This window comes from Anas acuta, chromosome 4 (genome assembly GCF_963932015.1).
Source record: "Anas acuta chromosome 4, bAnaAcu1.1, whole genome shotgun sequence".
NCBI lineage: Eukaryota > Metazoa > Chordata > Aves > Anseriformes > Anatidae > Anas > Anas acuta.
The window spans coordinates 56,229,429-56,241,196 of NC_088982.1; the positions used below are offsets into that span (position 1 = coordinate 56,229,429).

Consider the following 11,768-nt stretch of genomic DNA (forward strand, 5'->3'; position numbering starts at 1 on the left):
TGCTGCAATGAATTCTGTTCTGATTAATAGTGCTCCCAATCGGTGATTGGGATTTGTCACACACACTGGTAACAGCGAGGTGCCGTGACTCGCACGCAGGTCCGTTTGGTCTGGGATCCGAGCACGAGGCGGCTGCACCACCTCCGGGTGCTCCTCGGGGGGCTGCTCCCCAGCCCAAATCCCGTACATCTGAACCCTAAATTTGGGTAAGCAGGCAAAGGAGTCCCGCGGTACCCCGCCATTCTTGTGCGCGAAGATCCGAACGAAGACTCAGGACTGAGTAAGTATTGGTAAGCGATTACTGGTAAGGTTTATGGATAAGGTACCAGGACCCACGTGTTTACCTTGAGGGAAACGAGCTCTAGGAAAAAAATGAGAGTCCCGAGGAGCTCCCTCTATCCCCCCCGCCCCAGCGCCAGATCCTATTCCTCCTCCCCCACCATAGCCCATAGGTTTCTTTCCAGAATTGTTGGAGCCAGTTAGTAGAGGCTGGCCCACCTGCTTACAGGCTGTAGTAGCTACGGCCCTCTTAGTCGAGGAAGCTGGAAAAGTCACCCTGGGGGGAGAATTAGAGGTATATACACCTCATCACATAGGAGGGTTACAATAGAAAGCAGATGAGTGGATTACTGATGTTAGACTATTGAAGGATGAAGGTATATTGATACATTCCCCCAAATTAGAACTGGAAACGACTGGTTTACAGAATCCAGCTCAATTTTTATATGGGGAACCAAGTGAAGAATTGACACACGATTGCGTCCGATTAATTGAATCCCAGACCAAAATAAGGGAAGACTTGGAGGAAGAGGAATTACCAAATGGGGAGAAATTATTTGTAGACGGATCATTGAGGGTAATGAATGGGAAACAAAAATCAGGTCATGCCATAATAGATGGGAACACCTCGGAGGTAAAAGAGGTAGAGAAACTACAACAAATGGGGATTGTTGAAAAAGAGGGGAATTGGGCACTCCCTGATGGGAGGGAGGTTATTCCTGAAGGCATGGCGTGGAGGATAATGAAAGAATTCCACAGGCAGACCCACTGGGGAGTACAGGCGCTTGTGGACCACTTTGGGACCAAGTATGTGTATTGGGATTTATGAAATTGCTAAAAAGATGGTGGGAGGATGCTTGACATACCAAAGGGTTAATATACAACAAGTCAGAGAAAAGGTAGCAGGAGGACAGGGGCTAGCAAAGAGACCATTTGAAAAGATACAGGTCGATTTCACAGAGCTTCCAAAGGTCGGGAAGTGTAAATACCTTTTAGTTTTAGTGGATCATCTCACTCACTTTGTAGAAGCCTTCCTGGTGGCTCGAGCCACAGCACAGACAATCATAAAGATATTATTAGAAAACATTGTGCCAAGGTACGGGAATATAGCTGTAATAGACTCAGACAGAGGACCACGCTTCACCTCCAAGACTATCAGAGAAGCCTTGGATCCCTTGGGGACGAAATGGGAATATCATACCCCATGGCACCCGCAAAGTTTGGGGAAGGTAGAAAGAATGAATGGGGAAGTTAAGAAACAATTGACCAAATTGATGACTGAAACTAAGATGAACTGGGTAAAATGTCTTCCAATGGCCTTATTAAATCTGAGGACACAACCCCGGACAGATACAGATATTTCCCCTTTTGAAATGTTGTACGGGATGCCTTATGACTTGGAAATACCAGCCGAGCACCCAAAGGTAGAAGAGAAGGTGCTGCAAGAGTACATCATTGAGTTAATGAAGCGAAGAGAACTAATAAAGAAGGGATTAGTATAACAAAGACCACCCTTAGATATAGCAGTACACAGGATCAAGCCAGGGGACAGAGTATTGATTAAGGCCTGGAAAGAGTCCTCCCTGATCCCTCATTGGGAGGAACCCTTTCTTGTGTTGCTTACCACAGACACTGCGGTTCGAACAGCAGAACGAGGTTGGACTTGCGCTAGCAGGATAAAATACCTGTTCGAGATCCTCACTGGGAGGCAACTGGGAGCCCTGACAACCTGAAGGTCACTTCTGGAGGAAGACTGTTGAGTAAAGCCACCACATATAACCCTTTTTATTCTGTAAGAGAGGGCAGAGGGTTCATTGCTCCTACGGGTATCCCATCTCAGGGGTAAGTGTAAAAAGAAGGGGGGGGTGGTCACTGGGAAAGCCGTGAAGCAGGCCCTGCCCAACAAAGGGTGAGATCCTCCGAACAGGCTGCAGATAACAGCGGTCGAGATCAGGTGTGGAGCTGGGGGGGAAAAGCATACAAATCAAGTGGGCTAAAAGAGGAAGGAGGTTCCCCTGAAGAATACGGCTGCTGCCGAGAAGATGACACACTCCGTTGCTCTAAGCAAAAGAGTAGATGGAGGAGGCAGAGGCGTAATGCTGTGGGGATCAAGGTTGGTGAGCCACCTCTGGAAACAGCCCATGAGGCCCTGTGAAATACCAGCTCCCCAATGCCTCCCACCTGCAGCAGGAAGCAACCAGGGTAAGAAACACAGTGCCCACCAAAACCCCTGGGATACCCATAGTAAAAGCAGGGCCCCTCCGTTTCTCTCGAGTTTAACTTTGTTTGTATGGGTAATGGGACTCCTGATAATCTGGTTAGATGTAACAAAGGGAGAAGAGAGCCCTCACCGGCCTTACAAGTGGACCCTGGGTAGTTGGGATGACTCGAAGATCCTCAAAACTAGTATTACAGCAGGCTCACCTTCTTTCAATATAACCAATTGTGAATTACTCGGGACAATACTAGGATATGGAGGAAATACAGAACACCACCTGTGTAGTCCCCAGAGACAATACTCCTGGGGTGCTTCAAATGCAAAGGCTACCTATTGGTGTCCTAGCTCAAACCCGGGAAAAAGTTACTGTAACCATTCAGAGTATTATTTTTGCCCATACTGGGGCTGTGAAACCATAGCTACTCCGGGATGGTGGAGTCACCCTCCTGATAGGTACCTCAATGTTACTTGGATACCGGACGGTTGCCGTGAGCCCACTTACAGTTATGACGGTAGCGTAAATAATGCTGGAACTTGTAAATCTCTGAGGGTTACAGTATTACAACCTCAAGATCTAGGATGGTTGGCAGGGAGGACCTGGGGTGTAAGGTTCTGGGAACCTGGATCCGATAGAGGAGGGCTAATCTTTATAAAAAAGGAGAGGGTAGAGAGCCCTCCTCAAGGGGTTGGTCCTAACAGGGTCATTAACGGGCCAAAGATAAAGGTACTACCCCCTTCGGGCCCAACAAACACACCAAGCCGGGCTGAAAATAACATATAAATAGTGCCATAACCCCACCTACAGGTATGGTTGAGGAGAACCCTCTTTGGAAAGTAACGCAAGCTACTTATGATACCAAGTGAAAGGAGTCAACAGCAGTCAACACCTAGAGGATGACAAAGTTATTAATAGAGAAGCTCCCATCCTCTCCCTAGCCCGGGAAACCATTGTCTGGTTTGATGAACAAAACGGTAAAAACAAAAAGGGGGGATTGTAATAGAGGCTGTATAAAGAATTTGTCTATCAGACTGGTGGGGTAACCGGATAAGCTGTTTTAACCTCTGTCACCTTGGATAACTGGCATATTTGCAACATCCTGCCGAGCAAACAATTGTGGTGACTTCCTGCTGCAAGCTAACAACTGCAGTGACTGGAATGCCCAAAGGAAAGGACGACCCTTGGCACATCCTGCGCGTGCGCCAACCAACAGGCCCTCAACCTACAATGCAGAGGAAGACTACACCCTTCATCCCCGCGACCACCAGAGAGCCCATGACAACCCCCTAACAACTGGATGCACAACCACAGAGAGAACCAGGATGTGCTACGCCAACCCGGAACCACCGGCAAGAAAAGGGGGCTCTGGCGGGGGTGAGCGCGCGCCGTTGGTGGAGCGGAGACTCCCCAGCTGCCCAGCGCAGTTTTGCCTGCTTGATTGGTTGCTCAAATAAATTCTGTTCTGATAAATAATACTCTGAATCGGTTATTCGTCACAGACACTTAAAACATAGAGCAGCTTCATAAACTGTGACTGTATACATACACTTATGGGGTCAGGTGTCGCTTGGCTCTAATTTCCTATCTAGAAAAGTGAGCAAATGGGATCATTTCTACAAAGCCTAAAATCTGAGGTGAAAAAATAGCCACAGTCTGCACAAAATCAATTCCAAACATACAACAATATTGCTTGCTGCCAAGAAAGTAGGATTCAAGTAGGATTCAGGCTTAAGACTTGTAATTCCTAATCTCTGCCACACAGTTACTGTGTAAGAACCGCAGAATATCCTGAGTTGGAAGGGACCCACAAGGATCATCGAGTCCAACCCCTGGCTCCACACAGGACCACCCAAAAATTAGACCATGCATCTGAGAGCATTGTCCAAGCACATCTTGAACTCTATCAGACTCAGTGCCATGCCCATGGCCCTGGGCAGCCTGTCCCAGTGCCCGAGCACCCTCTGAGTGCAGAACCTTTCCCTAACCCCCAGCCTGATCCTCCCCTGTCCCAGCTCCATGCCGTCCCCTTGGGTCCTGTCGCTGTCCCCAGAGAGCAGAGCTCAGCGCCTGCCCCTCCGCTCCCCTCGTGAGGGAGCTGCAGGCCACCATGAGGCCTCCCCTCAGCCTGCTCTGCTCGGGGCTGGACAAACCCAGGGACCTCAGCCCCTCCTCATAAATGTCTTGCTCTCTAGACCCGTCATCATCTTTGTGTCCTTCGTTTGGATACTCTTAATAGTTTTGTCCTTATATTGTGGTGCACACAGTACTTGAGGTGAGGCCACAGCAGCACAGAGCAGAGCAGGACAGTCCTTTCCCTTGACCAGCTAGCACTGCTGTGCCTGATGCAGTCCTTGCCCTCCTGGCTGCCAGGGCACACTGCCTCTTATACAATCTGCTGTTGACCCCTTTCTGCAGGGCTACTCTCCAGCCTTTCATCCCTCAATCTGCATGGGTATCTGGGATTGCCCTATTCCAGAGAAAGAAGCTCACATTTGCTCATTAAACTTCATAACATTGGTGATTGCCCTGACCTCTTAATTTGTGAAGATCTTTCTGCAAGTCCTCTCCACCCTCAAGATAGTCAACAGCTCCTCTTAGTGTTATTTGCAAACTCACTTAGTACACATTTGAGTCCTGTATCCACACCATTTATGAAAACATTGACTAGAACTGTCCCCTAACTGGAACCCTGCAGAACCAGACTAGTGACTAGCCCCCAGCCCCATGTAACCCCATTTAGCCTCTGTTTAGATGGCTTAACACAGGTTTAGCTATCTGTCAACAGAACAAAACCCTCCTAGTTTTCAAAAGGCTGGGGAGGGGTTCTTTGAATTCAACTCATCTGCAGGTTTGGGTATTCTTCCTTAGGGTATTCTGAAGACCTACTGCTGTCTGCCCTGACTCCCCCCCCCATTCAAGAGGATAAGCTAAGGAGACTTCTTTGTATTATTGCTTGTTACCTGGGGTTTATGGACAGTCCTTCAAGCTAATTATAGACTCTAGTATTGTCTTGGCTATTCTGATCAACAGCTTCTACAGAAAACTTTTTGATAGGATGTGTCAAGAACAGGCCTTAGATGCAGTTCAAGCATCTTTTAGCCTTTTTTTTTTTCCATTGAGACATGCAGTAAAGTATCACATTCTACAATTCTCATCATGCTCTACAATTACCTTAAGGGAGGCTATAGCAAGGTGGTGGCTGGTCTAAGTAGGCACTAAGTAGGAGACAAGAAGTTGGAACAGGCTGCCTAGGAACGTGATAATTGAGTCACTATCTAGAGTGAGTGATAGATCTTCATATCATATCAAGGCCAGAGGCACGGTGGGGGGGGAACAATTATACACAGAGGAACAGTAACCACCCAAAAGCAGTACTATCAGTAAAGCTACAGCTTATCATAACATAAGAGGGAAAGAACACCATCAAAATATACTGACAACAAAGATAGATTTATGCTATTACACAGTAGCATCCCTTTCTTGAAGATATTGGTCAAAAACCCACACATAAGTGTCAGATCAAAGCAAAGTTACCTTCTAAACAAAGCATCAACAAGCAGCACTGATCCTGTGCTAGGTAACATGGTTGTAGCACTGGAGTTTTACAGCTTGTCAGAATTACCGTATTATGCTTCTACTTGCTAGTCAGTAGCATCTTCCCTTGATTAAACAAATACTTCACTGAGTTGAAATGCAGAAATATTTATTTTGGTTTCCTTCATTGGTTTTGAAAATTGTTTTGGTTTTATAAAACATAGAAATAGCCAACACTAAGCAAACATTTGAATTCCAATGTAACAAACTACTGCTCTAACAGTTGACTTGGATTTGTGTACCTTAACTGCACACATGTATGAAATTATGCTACAGAGTAGTGCATTACAATCACACACAAATCTTAGTGCAAACCTTGTTGTGCTTGTATTTTACATATATCCATGTTTTCAAAAAACAGCAATGAATGCTAATGCAAAACCAGATCTGTTAAGAATAGCAAGAGACTTACGCCACAAGGCTTATTTTTGCTGATTTCTGAAACAGAAGGTAAATAGTTTTGTAGTTTATCTGGGAATTACTTTCTCATCCCTGAACAAATACCTATACAGTGCCAACACAGTTCTGTTGGCATATCTGAATGCTTCCAATTACTGCAAAGCATCAGGCAAAAAACATTCTACCTGACCTATTTTGCTATTCAGTGAAGAATACTCAGTGGCTCATACACAAAGCACAGAAAACAGAGGTTATGGCAGAAGCTATTCTGCTTACAGGGGACCTGGCACTTTTTAAAGTGCATTTTAAATACATGTTCATTACAAGGAAACGAGTGGCTAGTACAGGTGCAATGTTTACCTGCCTGTCAGCATAGCCTAGCCTCCTGAATGGTTTTTGTTTCTGGATCTCTAGTGTTCTTGCCAGAGTTAGTGTCTGTTCTCTTACAGGACTGGCACCGCTCTGGAATTACATTAATGTAGCAGAGGCTACAACTTGCCAAATTTACTGCATCTACACTGCTAGTGCAGAACCACCAAATCCAGACTTACTCTGAACCTGTATTAATCAGTCTCCTTTGGGTGGAGTTCTGACTTCTACCTTACAAAAGTAAGCCTCAGAACTGGCTGTAGACAGAAGGGAAGAAACTCAGATGCCTTGCCCAAATTAATATTAGGACCAATGCAAGATGTGATACCAGCTATACAACTGTAAGGTTTTTTTTGCACAGATTAGTGTAATCCTTCTGAGGATGCAAGATACTTAAGAGGCATTTCAAACCTGCCAAATCCCTTTTGGAATTGACAACTGGAAAGTATACTGCAGACAGCAAACATGCTGGATATAAGAAAACCTTAGCTCCTTGTTTAAGGAGAGTCCATTTTTGGCCGATAAAGTCTTAAATAACTTATATATAGTTACCATTTATAGTTAAGGCTCTTTTTGGAAATCGTAGGTCACCATAAAAACAGTATGCAACACGACTTGACAGTAAGGCAGTGTTCCATTTCTTCAATGTTCCAATGGCAAGTACCCATTTTTGTACAAGTTAATGATTGCACAGTTTCCTTCCCTATATTTGCTGTAGTCAAATTACAGATATGAAGGCTAACAGTAGACAGACGTGTGACACTTTCCTCAATCCACTCAGTTACATTTTGGTATTAGCATAGAGTTCATCTATCTGTGACTGGAAATATTTTCGTAGTTCCGGTCTCTTCGCCTTCAGTGTTGGTGTCAGCAGGCCATTTTCAATAGAGAACATTTCAGTGTGCATGATAATGTCTTTAACCTGGAAGAGAAACAGATAATAGCTAAGCTACATTCCTTGGAATACACAAGGCTATTAACAAAAAATTGCCTAAATATAACAAAGCCCATCACTTAAGAAGTGCAGGTACAAATTAAAACAAGTTCCTGGATACTATGATCGTTACTGAGATGTTTAAAAAATTAGGTGTCCAGTTGTAATTTGTATCTTACCTGTTCAAATGACTTCAAGCCAGATTCTTTACCAATCCTCACCATGTCTTCCAGAATGTGTTTTTTGACATCCTGTGGATACAAGAACACATTTAGCTTGAAAGAGTTGATGCAGAACAGCTAACTGTTTAATTAGGTATCACTCACCTTGTTTTTGCAGAGCTCTTCATATGAGCCTTCAAGTCCTCTTTTCTTGGCCCATTTGCGCAAAGTCTCAGGATCAGGTACCACAACAGCTATTAAGAAGGCCTAAAATGAAATTTGAAGGGTTTTGTTTTTATTTTGAATTTAAGACAACACTAGTTCCTACATGCTACCTATTAGTCAGTGTCTGCTTTTGGGTGGTAGTTCTGATTCTACTAGAAATTCAGCAGCTTTCTGGTGCTTTAAGACAGGAGTGCAGTTCATAAGCCTGCTCATAAGAGAATCTCTTGAAATACTCTTCAGGTTTTTTAAGTGTAAATTGAACATCTTGGCAGGTACACTGTTTCCATGCATGCTGTTAGCAGTTTATTTACCGTGCCTAATAATCAATTAAGTTAATCCAGCTCTACTATGTGGTCTGAAACCAGATCCAGAAGCACGTTATAACTGGTGGAATCTGAAGTGGATTCAAAACTACCATGTCTAATACTAAACAGACATTGGAACAGGTTGCCCAGAGAAACCCTGGATACACCCCATCCCTGACAGTGCTAAACTCAGGTTGGATGGGGCTTTGAACAACCTGATCTAGTGAAAGATGTCCCCAACCCATGGCAGGGGGATTGGATTAGCTGATCTTTCCTACTCAATTTTGATTCTACAAAATGTGTTAAGACTTCAGATGCAAAGTTAAGGATGGGGAAGAATGAGGAAAGACTTCTCCACCTTTCATCTCTTCCTTGTATTGTTTTTAATTACCCAAAGAATTCCTACCTGCAAGCTCTCTCCGTGGACAAACACTTGAGCGAGTGCTTCACTTCTCAGATACACATTTTCAATCTTCTCTGGTGCTATGTACTCTCCCTGGGCTAGTTTAAATATGTGTTTTTTCCGGTCAATGATCTTCAACGTACCATTCTGTTGACAGAAATAAATTTCCCACTCAGAAGAGGCACTTCAAGTGATAATCAGTCTACACAGACTAAGTGTGTCACAGCAAGTCACGTAATACACCAAAATTAAGTGTATGAACAACAGTTTGCATTTCTGCTCCAGAAGATACTCTGGACCCTTTGTTAAGCTTTACAACAGACCAGAAGCACTACTGACTAAGCTCTGGTTTAATATGAATTTAAGTTGTGTATGATCCAAGACAGTTTGCTATAAGTTAAATTTTGGCAACACAGTAGAATACTGCTAGGGTACTGTTAAACTAGTGTTGAAAAAACATGCTCTACACTCATCTAACTTGAATTTCTGCACCCATCTAACCTGAACTAAGGACAGCCTCAGAATTTATACTGCCTTTTCTTTTTAGCCTCAAGCATACAGATTTGTATATGTACATAATTCTTCCTTCTCCTAAAGGGACTCTTCTTTCACTTAATTCATTCTTAATACCAAGTTGTTTTATTTTTTTTAAATAACTTCTAATAGCTATAGAAGTACGTTTCATATATATATATATATATATATATATAAAATGTTAACTTACTGGTAACCATTTCCCAATATCTCCTGTATGAAGCCAGCCATCTTTGTCTATAGCTTCTGCTGTTTTTTCTGGATCTTTCAAATAGCCACGGAATACATTTGGCCCTTTCACACACACCTGAAAAAGAGTCGCTTATTAGTGTGTATTAACTTGCCTTCATAGCATTACTTGCAAATAGTGATTGCTGCTTTCTCCAAAAGCTCTCAATAACCACCACTACAAAGACAAAATTTACACATCAGTAGAAAAATCTCTATTCATTGAGGTTCTTTTTAAGACTTAAGATTTTCCACTAGTATGAAGTGTAATAAAAAGCAGTCACACGTTTGTTCTTTCAGATTAACTGCAGTACTCCTGCTTATTTGAATAATCTGAATTTATCAGAGTAAGCTTATCTTTATCTGAGGAAATTCATGCCTGGATCTGGCAATCACCTCTCAGCTTGAGAAAGTTAGTTTTAGGTTTGGTAAAACAGAAACATCACAAAAAATAGTTACAGATCTGACCCTACAATCCACTACAACAATTAGTATAATGTCTGTCAATAAAACAGTACATAACAGAGCTACTAGTCAGGAACATGGGGTAGAACTCAAAGTGTCTAGAGGTGATCCAAGACTTCAGTATTTTCTTCTCAATGGTCAAATTTGTAGAAGTGTTGTTTCTTGTGGGAGATGGAAGAGCTCTTATTATTTAAGGATCAGCAGGACAATAAAATACCTCCTTAGAAAAGAGATGTCTAGAAGAACAGGGTAGAGAATCTAATTCTAAGTTACAGTCAAATCAGTAATAAATACTAATAGGGACTGAATTACCTAGAATAGGGACTAATCACCTAGACTAATACAGTTGACCTGGTTAGATAACCACAGGTAAATTTTAATTTATTAATTATTTTCAATTATAAGGTGGGCAAGGAACTGGCTGAAGAATTTTTAGAGACTGACAGTAACTTCCTGTAGTCTGAGAATTGCTAATACAGTTCAGAGGCCAATTCATAGAAAAAAATAATTTCAAGCATTTTTAGTGTTTACCTTAAGATGAAATGTAGACATACAGGTGAACTACTGTACAATGAACAGATGTCATCAATGTAAGAGGTCAAAATATTAGCAGGGATTCTGATAGCCTTGAAGGGACAGTGCCAAACTCATGACCAAACCAAGGCCATGCTTTAAGACCTCAGTCATTTCTGCTACAAAAGAGCTCATCTGGAAGGACATATAGAGAACTCTGCATGTCCTAGTTAAGTCAAAGGCTGATTGATCAAACTTCTCATGACTCCTGTAATTACTGGATAACAGTAGGTGACAACTCTTCCCAGTTTAGACAAGCCATTTATCTATATCCTGCTAACTGGCACTAAGACCTCATCTGCATATAAACATAATTCTACTTGCAAGTTTCTTTTTTGAACATGGATAACTGGCAAGAGTGAAAAGAAAGACTGACAGAGCTGAGACTAACAGAAGCTTATTCTCAGAAAGGAAGACTGGGAGTGCTGAATCCAGCTGAAGATAAGAGCTAAAGAACAGGCAGACAAGGAGGAAGATGACCTATTTCAGGCAAAGCAAGTTTACAGCTATGGGCATCAGTACTGTGAAACAAGTTACACCATTTGATAAATCCAGAAGAATTTGACTGAATAAATTAAAACTGAGACTAAGATGATATCTGATAATTTTAAGGTGCTACTATATTTAAGTCCAAACTCACTCCTAATTCAGCAAATTTTCACAGCAAGTGCAAGAGAAGCATAAGATTAAGACTCGTTAACCATTTTTCATTAAGACAATATGCACTCAGTTCCCCTAGCAACTAAATTTTAAAATCATATTTAAAAGACAAGACAAATTTGAAGGAAACTAGAGATCAGGTCACATGCACAACATGGAAGAATCTTAACACTGCTCTTTCCTTAAGCATTTCTGGTAAGCGTAGCCCAGTGATTTGTCACTAGCAAATAACCACAATTATGTATTGCTTGCAGTCACAAGCCAGTTACTAGCTTAAGCTACACTCCCCCTGCCTTATCCAAGTAAGCTTGACATTTTGAAGTTACTCACCTCACCCTCTCCTTTGGCAGCCAAATAATTCATTTCTTGTACATCAACAAGCTTTATGATATTGCATGACATTGGTGCTCCAACATGACCTGT

General features: G+C 42.6%; 1 protein-coding gene and 1 long non-coding RNA gene across 3 annotated transcripts in view; one reads left to right on the forward strand and one right to left on the reverse strand.

Annotated features, from left to right (window-relative positions):
- The first annotated feature begins 139 nt into the window (after positions 1-139).
- Positions 140-3,968, forward strand: LOC137856231 (uncharacterized). Its single transcript, XR_011096294.1, has 2 exons — positions 140-280; positions 1,909-3,968. It is a non-coding gene; the product is annotated as an uncharacterized lncRNA (long non-coding RNA).
- Positions 3,969-6,181: 2,213 nt separating this feature from the next.
- Positions 6,182-11,768, reverse strand: part of ACSL1 (acyl-CoA synthetase long chain family member 1) — a 37,470-nt gene continuing 31,883 nt past the window's right edge. For both annotated transcript variants that reach the window (XM_068681341.1, XM_068681342.1), the window contains exons 16-21: positions 11,676-11,764; positions 9,610-9,726; positions 8,889-9,032; positions 8,118-8,219; positions 7,971-8,042; positions 6,182-7,779 (exon numbers count right to left, since the gene is read on the reverse strand). In XM_068681341.1, coding sequence (XP_068537442.1) covers positions 7,639-7,779; positions 7,971-8,042; positions 8,118-8,219; positions 8,889-9,032; positions 9,610-9,726; positions 11,676-11,764 — 665 coding nt within the window. In that variant the 3' untranslated portion in view covers positions 6,182-7,638. The remainder of the gene's footprint in view (positions 7,780-7,970; positions 8,043-8,117; positions 8,220-8,888; positions 9,033-9,609; positions 9,727-11,675; positions 11,765-11,768) is intronic.